Source organism: Thamnophis sirtalis, unplaced genomic scaffold (assembly GCF_051295495.1).
Source record: "Thamnophis sirtalis isolate CommonGarterSnake01/CBP01778 unplaced genomic scaffold, rThaSir2_p1.2 scaffold_7, whole genome shotgun sequence".
Classification (NCBI taxonomy): domain Eukaryota; kingdom Metazoa; phylum Chordata; class Lepidosauria; order Squamata; family Natricidae; genus Thamnophis; species Thamnophis sirtalis.
This window is the reverse complement of record NW_028261387.1, coordinates 96,850,225-96,872,642: the sequence shown is the minus strand read 5'-3', so window position 1 is coordinate 96,872,642 and position 22,418 is coordinate 96,850,225. Positions and strand designations below refer to the sequence as shown.

The 22,418-nt window shown below is 56.9% G+C and overlaps 1 protein-coding gene across 1 annotated transcript in view; it reads right to left on the bottom strand.

Annotated features, from left to right (window-relative positions):
• Nucleotides 1-21,374, bottom strand: part of SLC12A5 (solute carrier family 12 member 5) — a 65,700-nt gene extending 44,326 nt beyond the window's left edge. The window contains exon 1 of the mRNA XM_087720717.1: nt 21,108-21,374. Within this exon, the coding sequence (XP_087576843.1) occupies nt 21,108-21,216 (109 nt within the window). The 5' untranslated portion in view covers nt 21,217-21,374. The remainder of the gene's footprint in view (nt 1-21,107) is intronic.
• Nucleotides 21,375-22,418: the final 1,044 nt, after the last annotated feature.

The following is a 22,418-nucleotide window of genomic DNA, read 5'->3' as shown; positions in this document are numbered from 1 at the left end:
TAGGCCCACCCCTTGCCTGCGCAGGGGGCGCTTTGGCAGTGGATGGAGCTGCCCGCCTGCCTGCTTTGCTCCCCCTCCTGGCCCAAGCCAAACTTTGAGCGAGACGAGGGCCCGAGCTTCTCTCCCGGCAAGTGGGGGGGGGGGGGCTACAAGGAAACTGCCAGGAGGCCAACCGTGTCCCCCATCTGCTCCTACTGAATTGATCCTGGAGTGGGGCCTGGAGGAGGCCTGGAGGAGGCCCCAAAGGCATCTCTGGAGGGGCTGGGCTCTCCTTGGGCCAAAGGAAGCAGAGGCCCTGGGGCCACAGGCAGAGGCCCCTCTGGAAGCAATTCAGAGTCCCCTGCTTCCAATGCCAAGACTGAGGCACAGGACAAGGAGGGGGGGGGGGGCTGAAGAGGTAATGCCCTTGGCCCAGCCCTTCTTCTGTCACCAGCTGGTCCCCGCACATTCGCAGCTGCCCTGACTGGAACCATGTGTCTGTGCAGACGTACAGCGCCAGCCACCTCCTGCTTGAAAGGGGCTGCCTGAAGGAGCTGCCTACCAGCCAACCACAGTCCCCACTTGCCTTCGCCGGATGCCAGGAGCCCCAGGCTGGTGAAGAGAATGGCTGAGCCTCCAGCTCGGCCACCCTCCTGTCCTGGCCCACCCATGGGGTGTGTGTGTGTCAGGGGGGTGTCTGGACTGAGCCTGGGAGCCAGTCAGCCTTGGCCCCATTTGAGCAAGACTGGCCAAGCGAGGAAGAGAAGCAGCCTGGGCTCTGCCCTGGCATCCCAGCGCCAATCATGGCAAACCCTTATTACTCCCAGAGGGCTGTAATTAAATGCTGGCTTCCTCCTGGGCCCTGGCAGCCGCTTGGCTTTACTGCCGGCCCATCGCCTCCCTGCCCTGTGGCAAGGCCGTGCCCGCTGTGCCCCTCTCTCAGCCTGCCTGGTGTCTTGGCAAAGAGGAAGGGTGGAAGTGCCATAGGGCTGGTGGGGGGAGCTCAGACTGGCCCTCCCCCAATTCCCACGCTTTCCCATGAGCTCCAGGGACAGGAAGGGGACTCCGGCTTTGCTCTGACAGCAACTGCCACTCCCACAGGCCACGTTCCACAGAGGCCTTTCTACGAGTGGCTCACTTCAGGCGACCCACGATTTACCCGGGGTCACTTCTCCAATTTGGATGACAACACCTCCTCCTGCACTGGGTCTGGTCCTAATTATAAAAGCTTTACACAAATAAAATAAACAAGTCTTTCCCCCCTAATTAACCTGGTTATTGGGGGAGTATAAATACTAAATGCCACCTGGTATAGGGTCTCCTGTTTGAGTGGGGGGTGGGCTAGAAGAAGACCTCCAAAGTCCCTTATGTTACTCTGAACAGCTCCCCTCCAGAGGTTGTGGCTGCTCCATCCTTGGACGTTTTTTAAGGAGAGACCAGACAGGCGTTTGTCTGAAATGGAATTGGGGTCTCCTGCTTGTGCAGGGGGTTGGACTAGAAGACCTCCAAGGTCCCTTCCAGCTCTCATGTTCTATGTTCTGTCTGAAATTTAGGCATAACATCAGGTGTTTCTATTTTTCCTCTATTTTCAAAACTTTTCCAAGAAATTGTCTACAATTTTGCAAAATAAACCAGGATTAAAACATACTCATGTATGTAATGGATGAGAATTTTTTTTATGTTGTCTTTTATGTTTAAAAATAAAAATAAAAAACATACTCAGCCAATTAATGAGAGGCTGAGGCCCCAGACAAAGCGGTGATTGATCTCCCCCACCCACCCAATTAAGTGAGTGTCTATCAAAACGGGAGACTTCCTAACCTTATGGCCGTCCATTACTTTCAGGAGATGAAACATAACCCTCGTGAGGCCATAACATGTCATAAATACAGTAAGAACAGAGGAAAGTACAATTTAACACTTCAGGCTAACAGCGATAACACCTTATAATAAAAGTGAAGCATTGTTTAAAAATAATCCCTTAATGGCCTGGGGAAGCAGAGGGGGGCCAAGAGGGAGGCAGAAGGGGGAGGGGTGCCCTCGCTGCTTACCCCAAATGGAGAAATCAGAGGGACTCAACTCTTCTTCCGCCCCCATCGTTACATCCAGAGGGAATTGGGGAGGGGGGGTGAAGAGGGCTGGGTAGCATAGGCTGGGAATCAACAAAACAGGGGAGGGTCCCAGTCGGCAAAGATGCAGTAAAAGGACCCTCCCAGCCTTTGGCTCTGTTGAAATACAGAGAGTCCTTGATTTACACCATTTGGTGGCCGTTCAAAGTTACAGCTGCACTGGGAAAAATGACTTATGTTTTTCACACTTATGACTGTTGTAACATCCCCATGGCCACGTGATCCCACGTTCAGAGGCTTGACCATTGGTTCACTTCACTGTGATAAGAAAGTAGCAAAGCTCACTTAACAAAGGTCTCACTGGGCAACAGAAACGTTGGGGGTCAACTGTGGTCATAAGTAGAGGACTACCTGTGTATCCTAGAATGCTGAGGGAACTGGTGGAGCTCCCAGCCTTCCCTCGGGAGACCCAGAGGATTGGAGAAGAGCAGGTAGGGTGAACCCCCCCTCATGAAAAGGAAGAGAGAGAGAGAATCCCTCCCACTGTTGACCAGCCAGTCCAACCCCAGAAAGATGCCCCAAAGGACACGGGGTTTGCACTCCCCTCCAGCCACCACATCAACCACAGAGAAGACTCTGAAGCAGTGTTTCTCAACCTTGGCAACTTGAAGATGTCCGGACTTCAACTCCCAGAATTCCCCAGCCAGCATTCGCTGGCTGGGGAATTCTGGGAGTTGAAGTCCAGACATCTTCAAGTTGCTAAGGTTGAGAAACACTGCTCTGAAGTCTCCTCCCCATGAGTCCCGCCTGGAATTTCTTGTAGCCGAGCAGATGACAGGCACCACCCCAAACATTAGTTGAATCGAGGCCCAGGCTGAGCCTGCTGGGTGAAGATGCCCTGAAGATCAGCCATATCGGGGACTAAGGAAAATGGGGGTGGTCAGCCTGGGCCAACCTTGCTGGGGGTCTCCAGGGGGCTACCTCCATGAGTGGGCAAACGTCTCCGGGAGGAGCCAGTCCTTCAAGAGGGCTTGGAAGATGGGAGCCATGAGTCCTATGCCGCTTGCTCTGCCCGGGAGAGCAGGGGAATGGGAGGGGCGGGGGAATTGAAGTCATTTGACCCACATTCTGCTCCAAGATCTTCTCACTGTCCCTGTTTTCACACAATGGGTTTCATCTGGCGATTGAATTGAAGCAATTTTTGGGTTTCCACCAGATTATTTCTTCATAAATAATCCAACAGGGAACTGCAGCTTAACCCACACCAACCCTTATTCCACACTGAGTGAATGCCACCATTCAGCCTTGGATTTTCCCAACACCCGGCCACCCTGTGGATGATGGCCACCTGATCCGGCTACAAGCAGGTTGTGAGCGATGATGTCCCCCCCCCCTTCGGCCTTCTCTGAAGGGGGACACAGCCAGCCAGCCAGCCAAAAGTGATGTGTGACTCAGCGGCCACCTGTAACTCCTCCCAGGGAGACCATCTGGGAAGGAAGGAATGGCCTTAGGGGAGGAAGGAGGAGGAGGAGGAGGAGGGAAGCCGCCAAGAAGGAACCTCCAGAAAGGCCGACTCAACCCTGAGAAACAGGAGATTGGAACTCAGAATAAACCCACCTGGATTTTTTGTTTGTTGTACAACGGGACAAAGGTCTATGGAAGTTCTCAACCACCCGGGTCATGGTTGTCTCAAAGGTGCTTTTCCAAAAGGCAACTGGATTTTCTTGGGGGTTTTTCCCTTTGGAAAAGATTTGCTTCTCATCCAAGAAGCTTCTTCGGTTCTTCTGAATTCTTGAGCAAGAAGCAAAATGTTTTCAAAGAAAGTCCAGTCATCTTTTGGAAAAGCACCTTCGGGATCTATGATTGGACAAACAGGAACTCTGACCCAGTTGACCTGGCCCTCCACAGATCCAGAGGTTCCAGCTGTTAAACCGGCTTCTTCTGCGCATTCTCCCCCCCCCCCCCAGTCACTGCCTCTTAATTCCCACCTCCCTTTCTCTCCTCAGCCCCTCTGGGCCTCCAAAGACCTGCTGACTCCTTCCCCAAATCCCATCCAAGGCAGACCAGGAGGCTGCGCTACACAGCTCCCACACATGACAGCATCAAAGCACACCACATCCCACAGTCACAGTGAAACCAGGCAGCCTCACAAATGTCATAGTAATAACACCTGACCACATATTATGGCCTGGCTCACACAACATGCTAAGACAGTGTTTCTCAACCTTGGTGACTTGAAAATGTCCAGACTTCAATTCCCAGAATTCCCCAGCCAGCATTCGCTGGCTGGGGAATTCTGGGAGTTGAAGTCCGGACATTTTCAAGTTGCCACAGTTGAGAAACACTGTGCTAAGACAACAGTTACCAATATTACCTCCCAAGTATCTTAGAAACAGGAAGCAAACTCTGAAAAAGACTAGAGGTGACATGATAGCAGCCTTCCAATATCCGAGGGGCTGCCCCAAGGAACAGGGGGCTGACCTATGCTCCACAACACCAGAAGGCAGGACAAGAAGCAACGGGTGGAAACTAATCAAGGAGAGAAGCAACTTGGAATTAAGGAGGAATTTCCCGACAGTGAGACCAACCAATCAGTGGAAGGGATGTTGCCTTCAGAACTTTTGGATGCTCCAACATTGGAGGCTTTCAAAAGGAGCCTGGACAGCCGTTTATCTGGGATGATAGAGCGTCTCCTGCTTGAATAGGGGGCTGGACCTCCAAAGTCCCCTCCAACACTATTAATCTGTTAGCCTATGCGAGGGAAAGCGGCAATTCTTGGATTTCTACAGTATTTCAGTCCTACGGAACAGTCAAGAGGCTTTAGAGTGGCTGGATGCAGGAGTGGTGTCCATCTTCAGTACTGGCGGTGTTGGGCAGGCATGCAAGCTGATTTTTTTTTTTTAAGAAAGGGCCCGATTAACCCTTCTCCAAAACTCGGAAGATGGAGGTGCTGCTCTCTAAAACAAGAATACCAGAATGCATCTCCACAGCAGGAACCCCACCCGCCCCAAGAGAGAGGGGGTTGTTTGGACTGGTGACCCCAGGGGTGTGAACTCCCCTCCCCAGCCAATTTCTCCAGGGCTTTGGATGCTGCCAAGGATGGATCTGGAGGGAGGAGGAGGAGGAGGAGGAGGAGGAGGAGGAGGAGGAGGAGGAGGAGGAGGAGGAGGAGGAGGGAGGGAGGGGAGGCACCTCCATCATCACCTGAATCAAAGCATCTGAGAGGCCGATCTCACAATTACGGAGGTTTCAACCCTTGACCCCTGCAAGGCGCTTCTCCTGAAGCTGCTCTTGAGAAGCATCCGGAAGCCACCCCTGGGGCAGAAGTTGGCTTTTAGCCACTGCAAGGTGGCTAAAGCCAAGGTGGCGCAGTGGTTAAATGCAGCACTGCAGGCTACTGCTAGTTCTGCAGTTCAGCGGTTCAAATCTCACCGGCTCAGGGTTGACTCAGCCTTCCATCCTTCCGAGGTGGGTAAAATGAGGACCCGGATTGTTGTTGGGGGCGATACGCTGACTCTCTGTAAACCGCTTAGAGAGGCCTGAAAGCCCTATGAAGCGGTATATAAGTCTACTGCTATTGCTATTGCTATTGCAAGGTCCACTCATCCACCAGCTGCCTGTCCTGAGGATGGAAGAGGCCTTGAAGGTCTGCCTACCTAGGGGCCACCTCTCCCCCCCCCGCACCCCTGGATGAGATCCACGGGGGCCTCTGAGGAAGTTCCCCACTGCAGAGGCCCATCCTTTGGGCAGAGCCCTCAAGCGCCCCTCTCTTCGCGTTGGAAGGGCAAGGAAGCAGCTCCTTCACCCGACTTTGGCCAGATGGTTCCAATCCAGAACCTTCTTTAAGTTCTACTTTAAACTTGGTTCTCTTGTGTCTCTATGTGAAATGGGAGCTGCTGCCTTGGGGAGTCAATCACTAGACTGGAGTCATGTGAGCAAATAAACAGTCACGGGAGCATTTATTTAATATTTATTTGTGACCAGCTTTTACTATTCTTTTAGACGTAACTCAAGGTGATGGACCTATCCAGGGCCTTTTCCTTCTAATGCAGGGGAACCTTTGAAGCTCAGGGCTGACATGGGGGCTCCTGGGGGCTCTCTGAGCTTTTTTTGCAACATCATCAGTCAGTCCTTCCTTCCTTCCTTCCTTCCTTCCTTCCTTCCTTCCTTCCTTCCTTCCTTTCCTTCCTCTGTTTTCCCCACAGCAACAACCCTGTAATGTGGGTTGGGCTGAGAGAGAGTGGCTGGCTCAAAATCACCCAGCTGGCTTTCGTGGCTACGTCAAGAACTCATGGCCTCCCACTTGCTAGCCTCGTGCTTTAACCACTAGGCAGGGTGCCTCCCCAAACGTGGGAACTTGTAAGAGTTGTGGACTCCAACCCCCAGAATCCCCCCAGCTGGCATTTGGGAGTCCACAAAGGTGCCAAGACCCCTGGCCCAGGCCAAGCGGGCTCCCTTCACTTCGTGCCTGTGGCATAAACAGGTGGGAAGCCTTCGCCTATAAAGCATCCGTGCCCAGAATCAGAGCTCCAGATGGTTCCTTCAGAGGAGCCTCAGAAAGCCGACAGGTACAGGTGGCCGAGCTGCTTACGAGGATTTTCCACAATGCCTGAAAGGGGGGGGGAGACATTCAGGAGGCTCTCTTAGGACCCTCCCCCAAAGGCCTTTTCCCCTCCGGAGCCCTTTCCATCTAAGAAGAGGGGAGGGGGAGGGAAAGAAAGGCCCACAGGCTCCCCCATGCAGAAGGACTGGAGCATCTCCTGGGTGAGGAAGACGGGCGGCCTCTGCTTCCCCAGGTGGCTTCTGTGGTCATGAAGCCTTTCATGTGACGTGACAGCTGGTTGCATAACAAGCCGAAGAGAAAAAAATGGCACTGCTTGGAAAAGGAGCATTTTCCTTTCTCCCTCCCCCCCCCCACAGCCTCACCTGGAAATGCTCCGTCCAGCCACAATATACAAAAGACGACACAGAGACTCTGGAAAGAGGGCAGAGAAGGGCAAGAAAGAGGATTAGGGGGCTGGAGGCTCAAACACAGGAAGAACGGCTGCAGGAACCGGGTATAAAGAGAACGAGGAGGGACCTGACAGCAGCACAGCAATATTTCAGGGGCTGCCCAAAGAAGAGGGGGGGGGGTTTCCACCTCTTCTCCAAAGCACCTGAGGGCAGGACGAGAAGTAATGGATGGAAACTAACCAAGGAGAGAAGCAATTTTGAACGGAGGAGAAAACTCCTGACAATTAGAACAATTAACCAGTGGAACTACTTGCCTCGTAGGGGTCAGGGGGCCATGACAGAGAAGCCACCGTGGAACAGGCCACACAGGACCCTCCAAGGTCTCTTCCAACTCTGCTATTGCATTTGTATTTATTTAAGACCAAACCCTCCTGGCTCAAGGCGAGGGAAGCCATGCCCACTGAGGGAAAGAGCCACCGAGCAGAGCCGGAAGGAACCGGGGGAGGGGGGGTGGCAGAGGGGAAAAGGTGTAGAAGGGAGCAGGGAGAAATCCCCCCAGAGGCTACTGAGCAATTGGGGCTTTTAGCAGGGGCTTGGGGGGGGGTCAGCATTGCCTAAAAGGCATCAGAGGGAGCCCTGCAGAAGAGCCACTGACTCCAGAGGAAGAGGAAGGGCGCCACCAGCAGAGGAAGGCTTTTCTGGGCAGCCAGGCAAATCCGGGCCAGTCCAGCTGAGCCCCCCCCCCCCAGAGGAGCAGGCTGTGGGTGCAGGGGGCCCTGCCTGTCCTGGGCACGAGGAGGCAAGAGGGCTGAGAGGCTCATTGTGGATGGGGGGGGGGAGCACCAGGGCCGGGCAAGGCAGCAGCTGCTGAGACAGCGGGTGGAGCACCTGGGACAAAGTGGGTCTCCACGTGCCCCACAGTTAAGGCTGCCTCAGTGGATGCCGGCCCCAGTGGGCAGCGGCCATGTGGCTTTGGGCCACTGAGCAGGCCCAAGACGGCCCCAAGGCTTGGTTTGTGCATGGCTGGTTACGCGTCTAATGTGTTTAGGTCAGCCAAAGCAATCCGATTACGTGCTATTTCTTCTGTTTCTTGCCAGAAAATAAAACAGGAAACCTCCAAGGTTTGGTGCAAGGGAATCTTCTGGAAGAGCCTTAAAAGGTGGACCTGTTGGCCGGGCTGGGGATCTTGGGAATTGGGGAACTGGTGAGACGGCTGCCCCGCATGTCAGTTCAGAGATGCTTCTTAATTTCAAATGCCAAACACACAAACCACACAGAAGTCACTTTCTCAAGTCTTTGGAGGTCCCTATCTGGCAAGGCCCCTGGTGATGCCCAGGAGCATGGATGCTCTCTGGCCGGGCATCGCCGTGCTGTCCAATCCGGCTGCCCCCTTTCTCCCTGGGCCTCATGCAGCCTTCAGGGGCTGACAGTCCTCGCTCATCAGGGCAAGAGGCTCTGCTGTGATAAATGAGCCTGCGTGGCTTATTCAGTACCCACAAGGTCTGTGGGGTGTGTGTGTGTTGAACATCCATGGATGACTGGCAAAGAAGGAGCAGGAGAGGCAATAAAATTGTCAGATCACAGAGAAAGGACCCATCAAGATTGGAGGGGGGGGGAGCCACAGTTGCTGAAGCCCATCATCCATTGCCAGGAACTTCTTGGAAACCCCCAGGCTAGAGGGTTGAAATAGATGAAGCCCCCTCCCAACAAGAGACTGACAGGGGTCACAGACCCATCACTGTCTGGGATCAGACCAGGCCCTGGCGGATGTTAGCTGTGGCCTCCCCCCCTCCCCCCTCAAATCAGTCCTGCCCAGGTCACGGAGGGGAGGGCCTTCTGTCCTGGCATGACCTCCAAGGTCCCTTCCCACTCTGTCACTCTGTTACTGTTTACCCTTGGGGGCTTCACGTGCCCGAGAGCCCCTGGGAACCAGTGTCCATCCCTAGATCCCCTGGGAGCAAGTGGCTGCCTGAACGGATTCCTAGAAGGGACGACTGGACCACCTTGCAGCTTTCCCACGGATTGCTAGGGCTGGAAGGGACCTTGGAGGTCTTCTAGTCCAACCCCTGGCTCAAGCAGGAGTCCTTACAGCATCCTGGATGAAAGGTGGTCCTTTCTTGAAAACCTCCAGTGACGGAGACCCCACCACTCTGGGAGCAGCTTTGTGTCAGGTGTCCATAATGGCTTGTTCAGGAAACGGGGGCTAAATCAAGCCAGGTTTAGCCTTGGGGGGGGGGGCAAGAATTCCTAGGCCACTTGCATGGAGAGGGGGGGGGTGAAAATGGCCCCTTCACCTCCTCCACACTTTGCCCAGCAGAAGCCTCGCTGAGTCTCCCAGCCCTGCCTGCAGCTGGAGGAAGCTGCTTTGCTTCTCAGCTGAACCTGGGGGGAGGGCTCAGGGGGGGGCTGGATCCCACCTGCACCCCCTCCTCCTCCTCCAAGCCAGAGATCACACCCACTCTGTGTGTGTGAGAGAGAGAGAGAGAGAGAGACTCACACTCTCCCCACAGACCCCCCAGTTCAGAAGACTCCCCCATAGAAGACAAAGGCTCCAGGGTGTCCCAATCAGAGCAATGGCAGCTCCTGAGCACCTCTGCGCTGCCCTGTCAGCCCTGCAAGGGAGGCCAGTCAAGCGGGCCAGTCCTGAACGCCCGGGGAGCCCAGCGGGGAGGAAGCCAGGCGGCCGGGCAGGAGGGGAGAGAAGGGGCGCCGCAGCTGCTCCCCTCAAACGTCCGCCAGAGCCCCAGCTCGGCCCAAAGCAGCGCAGCCAGAATCGGCCGCGGAGGCCACGCATCGCCGGGACTGCAGGGTCCCCGGCAGAGCAGGCGGCCACCAACCGGGCGCCCGGAGAGAGGAAGGTCGGCCGGGGGGCCCCCGAAGACAAACCCCCCCCCCGCCCTTCCCGACGGGCCGGACAGAGGGAGGCGAGGTGCTCTCCTTGTCGCCATGGAAACCGCGGGTCCCCGCCTGCAGTCGCAGGTTGCTATGACGACGGCCGGCCGGGCACGCGCTCCGGCGTTGTCATGGTGGCCCGGCTTCCTCCCAGCCGCCTCCTCCTCCTCCTCCTCTCCGCCGGCCGCTCCGGTGCCTGCTGGATGGGGAAGGGGACCTGTCCGCCGATGCGGAGGCGGCTCGGGACGCTTCGCCCTTTCCGTGGCCTTAGGCCGCCTGTGGAAGCCACCGACCCTGGGCGGCCCCCGGCGGCCCCGGCAGAAGGAGCCCCAAGCCAGGCGGCCAAGACCCAGCGGCGCCCCGGCAGCCTCTTCGGAGCAGCCAGGTGGGAAGGCAGGAGAGCGCCCGGTCCCGCATTCTGCCCCCCCCCCACACACAACCCACGAGGAGTCCCGAGGGAGGCTCAGGAGGGCACCGACGTCCTTCTCCCCAGAGCCCCCCTCGCCCCCAGCAGAGACCCTTGGAGGCCGCCTGCTGTCCGAGGGGGGCAGGCAGCCAGATGCAGAAGCGCAGGAGCAGCCAGCCGAGGTTTAAATCAGGCCGTGGACGGCTGCTGCTGCTGGACCCCAAGGGGCTTCCTGGGGACTCTGGGGAGATGGAGGCCGGGATTCATGCTTGGCTGCAGCCGCTGCTGAAAACGCCATTCTGGCCATGGTCTCCCCCCCCCCCCAATCCCACTCACAGCATCTTTGGACTCAGCCTTTCAAGCCTCAGAAATGTCCCTTTGCCCGGCATGAGACTGAGGGCAGCCCCTCACTTTCGGAAAGGCCTTTCTCCCTGACCCACCTCAAGCGCCCCCCCCCCCGTCTCCCCACGGCCCCAGGAAGAGAGGCCTTGGGTGGCTTCGCACGTGAGGCTTTGTGCTGTAGAGTGGTGTGTAAAGGCGGCCAATGGGGATTTAAAGAAACCATGGCTTAACACTGGCAGGGTCCCCATGATATGCGTAAGCTCCAGCCCTTTCATGCTCACAGGTTAAACTTCGGGGCTTCTGCCTAATTTTATTCAAACACCTGATGTTTTTAAGCTCTTCAGGAAGGAAGAGGGCCTGTGGGTGAGTGGGAGAGGGGGGAAGGAGAGAGAGAGAGAGAGAGGCTGAGGGCACCACATCAAATTGGGTGCAACTCACTTAGCAACTGCCTTGCTTAACAACAGCAATTCTGGCCTCTGTTGTGGTCGTAAGTGGAGGATGATGTGCATCTATTTCCACTTGAGGCTTCTATCCACGTCTTCAGGCCAACAGTTGGCTCCTGCTGGTCTGGGGAGGGGGGTGTTTTTGACAGCAGAGATAAATCACCCCTGACAGGCATTTTTATTTCTCCCTCCGGTTGTGACAAAGGGAACTGTGGCCCCAAAGGGCCCCTGGAACTATTCCCCACAGCAGAGTAAATACAGATGTGGCACAGCCTCCTCCCCCCAGGCCCTGTTGGCTGCCACTCAAGCAGAGGAGGGGATGCTGGCATGGCAGGAAGGCTGCACAGGAGGAGGAGGAGGAGGAAGCAGCAGAGAAATTTCAGAGCTGCCCAGCCAGACTCTGACTGGCATTTGCGGAAGACGAAAGGAAGATGGCACTGCCCACGGAGGGGGCAGCCCTCTGGTCGGGGAAGCAACTGTAGATGTCAGGCGGGAGAGAACAAGCCAGGATCCGGCCAGAACACCAATTCTGGGTATTTTGCAAGGGACAAATGGGGAATGAAGTGCAGCCCTCTCTCGCTTCCATCCAGGGACGCCTCTTCACTAACACGCCATCAGTCAGGAAAGTGGCATCAGTTCCAGGGGAAATGCAAAATACGACCACTTCCACAGGTTACCAGCAGAGGGAGCCCTATGCCTGCCATTCCTCACCTGCAGTGAAAATTCCAGCCTCTCTCCCATCTAAGGCCACAGTGGCTCCGCCCCCTTGCCCCCCTCCCCATAAGTCAGCCTAGCCAGGAAAACTGGCAATGACAGTCAAAAGCAGCAGGAGCCGGCAGCTGTCCGTAGATTGCCAGGAGGCCCCACCCGGGACCACCTGCACGGGGAAGAGAAGTCGGATGAGGGCTCTTGATGCCCTGGGCATTCGATGCTTGGGAGCGAAAGTTCCTCCTTGGGACCCCAGAAGACGAGCAGCAGGAAAGTAGAAAGAGAAGTCGAGGCCTTCAAAGGCTCCACTGGGGCTGCCCCCTGCTTGGCAATGGCTCCCATTCAACCCGGCTTCAGAGAAGAATCAGGGGCCCAGCAAAGAACCGGAGGGGGCTGCGGAGGAGACGAACGGTGCCAGCCATCCAGCAAGCATGTCTCTTCTGCCGGGGGGCCACCAAGGACCCAGGCAGTCTTGGGCAGGTGGGAGGAAGAAGCCCTTTAACAGGTATCAGCAGACCTTAGAACAGTGTTTCTCAACCTTGGCAACTTGAAGATGTCTGGACTTCAACTCCCAGAATTCCCCAGCCAGCATTCGCTGGCTGGGGAATTCTGGGAGTTGAAGTCCAGACATCTTCAAGTTGCCAAGGTTGAGAAACACTGCCTTAGAAGCCAAAATCCCACCCTCGGTGGTGAAAGGGAGGCCAGTTAGCTATTTCACCAAGGCGAACGTTTGGCCTTCCAATAATGTTCCCGTCTTTGGGCTGTGAAGAATCTTCGAAAAAACAAGTGGAGAAATCTCACACAAGGAGATCCAAGGATGTTCCTGAGCTAGATTTCTGCAAGAAACCGAGCGCCTCGGTCACTCAGTGGCTTCTGACCAGCGTGTGGCCACGGTTTGGGTGGCGGGAACGCAGGGTGTGACCCAGGTGTGATCAAGGCTGGTGGTGACTTTCTCCACCTTACTATGGTGATTGAAGAAGCAGCACATCTGGAAGACTGAAGAAACAAAGGCCTCTGGGGAAACACCTGGTTCCCACTTCAATGCAGCACGTGGGTTTTTCAGCCCACTCAGCTAAAGTGGCACAGGTGTCCCCACCGCTCCCTCCCACTTTCCCAGGCGAACCCCGCGTGGTCGGCCCCTGGCCCAAGACCACTCGGGGAGCTGGTGGGGTGAGCGTGGCCTTCGGCCTTGGCTTCTCTGGTCTCTGCCCAGCACTTTAATCACTGCACCAGTTTGGCAGCCAGCGTTGCTGCTCCGCCTGCGGCTGTTTCATGATTTACGTGGCTGCCAACATCCAGGGCTCCAGCAGAGGACAGAGACTCTCTGTGTGGCTCAGGCCAGGCGCTCCCTGGGCCAGGCTGCTTCCTTGCAGACCTCTCAGGCCCCAACTAGGGAGCGTCATCAGTGCAGCAGTGAAGAAGCCACCCGCTCAGACCACGAAACGGCTGCACGGAAGCCACGAAGCTCAGAGAGCACCCAGGACTCTGCAGCACTCCAACCTCCAGTGATTCCCCTCCCTTGCTTGTCTGGGAAAGAAGCTACTAGGAAATTAATTAGACACGGAATCTTCAGGGAAAGACAGGTTTTAAAGTGCACCAGATTTTTTAAAGAGATGTTTTTGAAAAGAACATATTTTTTTTTGCAAAGAAACCAATTTTTGTTCCTGTCAGTTTAATGTGAACCATCCCTTTAAAAAGGTCAGCATAATTACATAATATACTAATTCCCCTTAGCCCCTCCGCAGGTTTGCCTCTCCGAATGGAAAGATTTGCATTGTCTTCTAAATTTTGTCCTTCATCCCTGGGGAGTTAAACAATAAAAGCAACTAAGAAATAAGCAGGTTTCATTTAAAAAAAAGACCCATATACATATTCTCAAGTTAAGAATGAGGGTGTTGGCCCAGCACACGGGTGATCCTTGACTTACAACCAGAACATCCGTTGCTAAGCAGGTTGGTCAGTAACCTAACCTTAATTTTATGACCTATTTTGCCATGTTCGTTAAGCAAATCACCAGGGTCTCTAAGTGAATCCTGGTCGTCCCCCCTCCCCCTCCCCCCATTGGCTTTGCTTGTTGGAAGCTGTCCGGGGAGGTCACAAATGGGGACAAGGGAAGGGTGGTAAATGTATGCCGGTTGCCAAGCACCCAAATTTTGATCAGGTGACCACGGAGACGCTGCAGCCGTCATAACTGCGAGGAAGTCACTTTTCCAGCACAGTCGTAACTTCAAATGGTTCTTAAACAAGTGGACGTCAGATGAGAACTACCTGCGTTCCACCTGTTGGAAGGCTACAGGAATTGGGCACGGAGCAGGGAGGGAGGGAGAGCAGCCTTCCAGTACCTGACGGGCTCCCCCAAAGGAGAGGAAGCCCACCCACCCTCCAAGGCACCCGAGGGCAGGACAAGAAGCAACGGGTGGAAACTAATCAAGGAGAGAAGCAACTTAGAACTCGGGAGGAATTTCCTGACAGGGAGAACAATGAACCAGTGGAACAGAATTTGCCTCCAGAGGTTGTGGCTGCTCTGTCAGCCCTGGAAGTTTTAAGAAGAGATTGGACAACCATTTGTTTGAAATGCCCTCTAGGGTTTCCTCCCTAAGCAGGGGGTTGGACTAGAAGACCTCCAAGGTCCTTTCCCACTCTCTTGTTCTTATGACACACCTGAGCAGAAATGAACGACTGGGAGAAATCCCATAAAGAGAAGGTGTAGGAAAATGAAACCTGAGGGATTCTGGGAGTTGAAGTCCACATGTCATCCAGGGGCCATAGTTCCCGTGGAAGGCGACTCAAGCAGGGCCCCCCCCCCAAAGCAAGCCAGGGGGCCGCTGTGCAGCCAGATGGAGCAGAGGCCGAAGTGGGGCTGGTGCAGGGAGGTTTCCACGCTTGGAGCTCTGCAGGCTGGCTGGACCAGCCCACCCATCGGAGGCAGGGAAACCCCGAGGAGTTGGAGCCAGGCAAGCAGGGACTGAAGACGGCTTGGGAGCCCTTCCCCACCCGGTGGTCCCTTCCAGGAGCCGGCCCTGGGAGCCCACAAAGACAGGGAGTCACAACTGACTGCCCAGAATTCCTGTTGCTAAACGTGGTATTTGATGAGTCAATTTTGCCCCATTTTACAACCTTTCTCCCTACTTTCCAAAATGGTCCCCACCAAGACTGACCCAGCATCCGGCTGGCCACTCCGGGCCAGCTGCAACTTCTGAGCCACCTTCAAGGGCTGCCCTGCAGAAAGCGCATTGCAACGGTCCAGTCGTGGTCTTGCACTGCAAAGCTGTTCCTTCAGAGGCGGGGTGTCCCCATGAAGAGCAAGCCCCTCCCTCAAATCCAGCCCCTGCAACCCTCTGATATGAACGGGGCTTCTGCCGACCGTCCCCCGCCTGATCCTTACATGCTGAAGACCCTTGGAGGTTCTGGAGATGTTTGGTCCCAGGAATCCACCAGACGCCCCCCAACATCCTTTTCCGACTGCGGCCCTCTAGACCAGTGTTCTCCAACCTTGGCAACTTTAAGACTTGTGGACTTCAACTCCCAGAGTTCCTCAGCCAGCTTTGCTGGCTGAGGAACTCTGGGAGTTGAAGTCCACAAGTCTTAAAGTTGCCAAGGTTGGAGACCACTGCTCTAGACAGAAGCAGCCCTTCAAACATTTTGACCTATTAAAATCATGGAATCAAAACTTGCTCAGTGGCTCAGAATTAATTTCTTGCCTGGTGCAATAAAATCAGCTGGGAGGGTTTGGGATGCTGTGGGGGAGAAGACAGCAGCATCGCACCCCCCCCCCTCCCCGACGGATCGGAAGCTGGCTGACAAACAGGACTCAACGTCTCGTCCTTCCAGGGTCTACGATGTTTACGTGGAGGGAAGTGAGCAGTGGAGCGAGCCACAAGGTTCCCCCTTAGGCCCAGGACTCTTCCATATCTCCATACATGACTCAGGTGGGGGAATAGAAGGGGAACTCATCCAATCTCCAGGTGAGACTAAACTGGCAGGAATAGCCCCCCCTCCCCCCCACCCCCAGAAGACCAGCTCGGGATCCAAAATGATCTTCACAGACTTGAGCCCTGGGCCCACGGCAACAAATGTGGAGAACAGCAACATTTTACACCTGGGCAGGAGAAACCAAAGGTACAAGGACAGGTTAGGGGAAACCCGGCTCAAAGGCAGCCCCTGTGAGGGGGACCTTGGAGACCCAGCGATCACTTGCACACCAGCCACCCGTGTGTGGCGGCAGCAGCCAACAAAGCCAACGCCACCCTTGGTTGTATAAAGGGAGGCCCGCATGAACCCCGTGGCCGAAGGCTCTGAGGGCCAAGAGGGATTGTCCTGTCAGAAGCTGCCTCCGGAGGTCTGCACAGCTGAACAGCCAAGAGTGGCCCAAACAGAGCCAGGAAAGGCACCGTTTCTCCAGGGAACAAGCCCTCATGGCCATCCAGACAGCAACCCAGATACGACCCTGCCCAGAGGCACCACCCAACACAGAACCTGCCTGCCAAGACCTGTGTGAGGAGGACTCTCAAAGGCCTCTTGGCGGGCTGGATGGGACCCACCACCCTGAAAGCTCCCATGGGCATCCACTCAGGCAGGAGGGCGGGCACAGCTTTATACAATACAATACAATAATACAATACAATAGCAGAGTTGGAAGGGACCTTGGAGGTCTTCTAGTCCAACCCACTGCCTAGGCAGGAAACCCTATACCGTTCCAGACAAATGGCTATCCAACATCTTCTTAAAGACTTCCAGTGTTGGGGCATTCACAACTTCTGGAGGCAACTTCTGTTCCACTGATTAATTGTTCTCACTGTCAGGAAATTTCTCCTCACTTCTAAGTTGCTTCTCTCCTTGATTAGTTTCCACCCATTGCTTCTTGTTCCACACTCAGGTGCCTTGGAGAATAGTTTGACTCCCTCTTCTTTGGGGCAACCCCTGAGATATTGGAAGTCTGCTATCATGTCTCCCCTAGTCCTTCTTTTCATTAAACTAGACATTCCCAGTTCCTGCAACTGTTCTTCGTATGTTTTAGTCTCCACTCCCCTAATCCTTTTTCTTGCTCTTCTCTGCACTCTTTCTAGAGTCTCCACATCTTTTTTACATCATGGCGACCAAAACTGAATGCAGTATTCCAAGTGTGGCCTTACCAAGTGATTATAAAGTAGTATTAACACTTCACGTGATCTTGATTCTATCCCTCTGTATGCAGCCTAGAACTGTGTTGGCTTTTTTGGCAGCTGCTGCACACAGCTGGCTCCTATTTAAACGGTTGTCCACTAGGACTCCAAGATCCCTGATTCACAGTTACTACTGTTGAGTGAGGAACCACCTATACTGTACCTGTGCATTTCGTTCTTGTTGCCTAAATGTAGAACCTGACTCTTTTCTCCATTGAATTTTGTTGTATTAGATAGTATCCAACGTTCAAGTTTGTCCAGATCCTTCTGTATCTTAAGCCTTAAGTCTTCTGGAGTGTTGGCTATTCCTGCCAGCTTGGTGTCATCTGCAAATTTGATGAGTTCCCCATTTATTCCCTCATCCAAATCATTGAGGAAGCTTTCTCCCCCCCCTCCCCCGAAAATGAGAGTCAGCCCTGGGCCTGCGCCTCAGTCCATCCACTGCCAGCCTTTTGATGTTGCAGAGGTAAACGAAGGGATGGCACTGGACTGTGGGGAGGGGGCTTCCTCCCAGATTCCCTTAGGACAACACACGGCCTAAAATAAAGCCATCCAGCTCTCCAACTTAGCCCCCTCCCCATGCTATCCGCACCCACAGGCACTCAGGGTCCCGGCTGCATTGGTTTTTCACCACACCTGCCAATGTGCCAGCCTGCCAGCTGCTGCCATACATTCCTGAGGGTCCTCAAATAATCTCCCCACCTTCTTAAGGCTGCTTCACTCTCTCCAGAGAATCCCCCAAAGGGGATCACCTGGTCCTCTTCCTCGGGGGGGGGGACACTCTATTTGCAGCCCACCCTCCAGTGCTAGGCCCCCTCCGGGCAGGGAGACCGAAGTGGCCGGTCAAAGGCAGTTCCCCTTTCCAGTGCCCTTCGGGGGGGGGTGAGGGGGAGGGCGAGTGGCCGTCTTCACTGGGCACAGAGCCGTGTGGAATCAGGAGCTCCCTCTCAAGACTCCGGCCTCCCACCGCTGCCTCTCCCCGGCCACTTTGCCATTTGATGCCACCGGCTGAGCCGCATGGTGGGCGGAAGCATCAGGGCTGAGAGGCTTAAATGTCAGCCAGGTGTCGGGCTGTCTGGAGCCGGCCAAGGGCTCCAGGAAGGAGCCGCATTCGAACCCAAAGCTCTTCTGCAAGCACTGCAGGATGGGACCGAGCCCTTCCTCCGGACACTTCCCGCTGGACGGCCCAGAGCCCTTCCCGCGGGGCTCTGCGTGTCCCCCTGCAGAGGCGCCTCCTGGAGAGAGGAAAGCGGACGGGAGGGAATCCGCGGGGAGAGCTTGGAATCTGCACCCCGGAGGAGACGGAAGCTTCTCCGGCAAAGCAGCCCCCCCCACCCCCACCTGGCTGCCAGGTTTCATCCTTACCTGGAAGGGCTGCAGCCCCCATCAAGGGGGGTCTCAAGCGATTCCCACAGTCCAGATACTCCTCCAAGCTCTCAAGCCTCCCCTCCCCCCCCAGAAGAGCCGAGAGGTTTCCAACCTTGGACACTTTAGGACTTCAACTCCCAGAATTCCCCAGGCAGCATAGAGAGTAGTGCAGTGTTTTTCAACCTTGGGGACTTTAAGTCCTGTGGACTTCAACTCCCAGAATTCCCCAGCCAGCAGCTGGCTGGGGGATTCTGGGAGTTGAAGTCCATAGGACTTAAAGTCCCCAAGGTTGAAAAACACTGGAGTAGTGGGCCTTCTGAGCGTTGAAGCCCACAGGCCTCCCAGGTTGGACAGCCCTGGCCAGGTATTCCAGCCCCCCCACAGGGACCGAGAAGAGGCCGGAGAGCCCCCCAGGACCTCACCCTTCCCAGCAGCCGCTGAGCCGGTGGGAAGTCCCAGGCAGCCACCCGACAAGGAGCCACAGCGGAGGAATCTAGTCGCACCAGCCGGGAGTGGCAGCACTCACGAGACGTGGCCTAAGGAGAGTCCGGTCCAAATCCCAGGTCAGCCGGAGCCCCCGGGGTCACCTCAGGCTGGCCAGGGCTGCGACCACACCGGAACAAAGCCCGGGCCGTGGTCTTGGCCTGCCCGGTCCCTTCCGAGAACCGAGGGCTGTGGAAGCACAAGACCCTCTCAGCCCCCCCCCACCTCAGCAGGAGAACCAGGGAGTCCTCGACTTATGACCACAATTTCTGTTGCTGAGTGAGACAGTTGTTAAAAGAGTTTTATCCTGTCTTATGACCTTTCTCACCACAGTTGTTAAGTGAATCATTGCAATGGTTAGTGACACCCGTGTGAAATGATCCCTCCCCATCGCCTTGGCTTGCCAGAAGGAGGCAAAAGGGGGCCACGTGACCCCGGGACCTTGCGACCGTCATAAACACGAGTCGGTTGCCAGGCAGGGGGAGTGAAGTAAAACCAGGAAGGAGGCCTCCCCTCCCCATCTGGTCTCCTACGGGGGTCCCACCCAGGACCAGAAGATCATCGCGGGGGTGGGGGGGAGTGAAAGGGAGGAGAGCCAGCTTTCTCCGCCCTTCTCCCTTCACTGGCCCCTTTCTAGACTTCCCTTGGGGGCCATTTCTCCCTCGGCTGGGGGGGTCTTCTGGTCTTCCCCTGTAGGGCTGCTCCAGACCCCCAACCCTCCAGCGGCTTTTCCTACACCCTTCCAGGACCACCACCCCCAAATGTGGAGAAGCAGCGCATTGCACTCCTGGCACGGTGACACCCCAGGGGGAAAGAGACACGCAGTGGCCACCGTGGCTCTTTTCCTCCGGCCCTCAGCCAGCATCTCTATCTGGCACAGCAGCAGCTGCAGCCTCTGGCCGGTGTCCCCACCTCCCTCCCTCCCCCCAGCCCCAAGGTCTTCTCCCTTCTTCTGCCTCTGCTACAATGGCGACTCCCCACCTCCTGCCCCCAAACGGCCCCTCCTCGGCCGGCTCCCCCTCCCTCTTGGAAGAGAGGCTCCTCTGAAGGTTTGCATGGCCTCTGGTGACACAGCTTCCCATTCGCTTGGCCCCCTCCAGGCATTTCTCCGCCTGACTGATCACTACTACACGGTCCCAAATCCTCAGCGCCAGACTCCACCCGCCCTGGGGAATCCTCTACACTTCCTCCCTGGAGGAAAGAGCTGCCTGGGTGTGTCGGTCGTCCCCCCCCCAGCCCCCCATGGCTCCAGGACCTGTGAGGAAGACTTCATCCTCACAGGAGCCACAAAAGGCCTGCGGCTCAGAAGCCACGACTGGTGGGCCTGGCAATGTGGGACCCATGGGGGGGGTGTCCTTCTTGCACCCTCAAGTGCACTTGCTGGCCCCCCCCCCCGCAGTTTCCGGCCACCTCCTGAAGCAGGAGGGTTTTTTTCAGAAGGGCTTCGACCTCAAAGGAATCCTCTGCCTCTTTGAATCAACTGCGGCTGCACCCACCTCCTTGCCCCCCCCCAAAGGGCAAAGTCCAGGCAGCTGGATGGCCACCATGGTTTACTAACAAATCAGGGTTTAAAGAATGCAGGGCATCCTGCCTCCTCCCTGGACAATGTTCCTCCAGCCTCCTCACACGTGCCCCGGACAGGACCGGCATCCCCTCCTCTTCCTCCGCGCCTTAATCCAACTGCCCACCAAGTGGTCACCTCGCGGCCTCCTCCACTTTGCTCCCACCGTCTGAGAAATGGGCGCATCCCAAGGAGAAAAAGCCTCTGAACCAGCCAAGGGGCTCTCAGCGGGCCCGACGTGCACAACACCGCAAGGGAGTAGAGACGCGCCGGCTCAGCCCCACACCTCCGGTGACCCCCCTCCGCCAGACTCTCGCCCTTTCCGAGGGGAGGAAGGTCAGCCGGGAGGGGCTGAATCGGTTGCCCGATCGGGTTTCTGTCCCGGGCCGGAATGGTGGAAAGGGGATCAGTCCGGAGCCCGGACAATCGCGGGGAGGGGGGGCGTGTCCCCCCGGCGCGGCTACGGCCGAGCGAAGGCAGCGACCCCCCGGCCTTCGCCCCAAGAGGGTCCCTAGCGGGAGGAGGAGAAGGAGGCCCCCCGACAGCCCCGGGTGGTCGCGGCAATCGAGCCCCGCCGCAGCGCTCTGCAGCCCTGCCCCGCCTCTCCCCCTCGGTGGCCGCCGGTCAGCGGGCAGGCGGCGGAGGAGCGTGGCGGGCGGGTGGCGGGCGGGCGGGCGGCGGGGAGGGCGTGTCTGGGCAGCCGGGCAGCCCCGCCGGCCACGAGCCGAGCGCGCGCCTTACCTTGCCCGCTGCTGAGCGGCACCTGCGCCGGGGCTTCGGCGGCTTCTGCGGCCGGCGCTGTGCCCGCGCGCGGCTCCTCGCCGGCCGTGACTGTGAAGCGGCGGCTCATCTGGCCGGCCGGGCTGTCCACGCTCGCTTGGAGTGGCGGCGGCGGCGGCGGCGGCGGCGAGGTTGGTCCTCCGGCGCGGCGGCTGAGCGAGGACTGGCGGGGCCGCGGCCGGTGGGCAGTGCTGGCGCCCTGGCTCCGCGCCCGCTCCGACGCCCAGCTGCTCTGCCGGGGAGGGAGGGAGGGAGGGAGACACGCGGCGCGGCGGCGGCGGGGGGAGCGACTGAGCCGCGCTGCTCCCCTCCCCTCGCGCGTCACAGCTCGCCGTTAATCGGCGGAATTCCCCGCGCGCCACCTTCTCGCCGATCGGGGAAGCGGCCGCGGAGGAGCCCCTCCGTCGGCTGCAGGAGCAGGGCCGGCGGTGTGTGCAAGCGCAGCCCCCCTCCCTCCCTCCCTCCCTCTCTGGGAAAAGGGGGCAGCAATGAAGCCGCGGCAGCCGGCAGAACAAAGGCGGGGAGGAGGAGGGGGCTTCGCGTGGAAGAGGCCGCAGGTGTGAAGGGCGGCAATGAAGGAGAAGCGGCGAAAGCAGCGCAGCGGATGCTGAACCCCCGAACTCAGCGGAGTCTCCCCCTTTTTTGCCTCTCTCAGAAAATGGCCGAATGGGGAACATTAAGGAGGCTCCGACCTGGGGGAGCGGGCAGGGGCAGCTGCGAAGTGCCGGATTTTTCTTCGTCCGCAGCCCCCCCTAGGCTGAACCCCCCCTGCCCCTCCCTTGTTGAAGGAGCCCCCGGACAGAGGGCTGCCGCTCTCCCCATCTCCCCCCCCCGTCGGTGGAAGGCTGAGCCTTCTTCTGGGGAGGGGGCAGGCTCCGCCCTGAGAGGGACCCCCAGGGTCTCCCCCGCATTTATTTAGCCTATGGCATCAAGATACGTTTACATTTCACCCCAGTGAAAAACACAGCAAAAGGTGACCATTAAAAAGACTTCTTGTCTCGGTCCTCTAACCCAGTGTTTCTCAACCTTGGCAACTTGAAGATGTCTGGACTTCAACTCCCAGAATTCCCCAGCCAGCATTCGCTGGCTGGGGAATTCTGGGAGTTGAAGTCCAGACATCTTCAAGTTGCCAAGGTTGAGAAACACTGCTCTAACCACTGAACACACTGGGGGAGGATGGGATCTATGGTTTGACACCTGGCGGGTCAACCCGGTGAAGAGCGCCTTGAAAAGCCAGAACCGGTCTGTCCTGGTCAGTAGAAACGAAGCCCC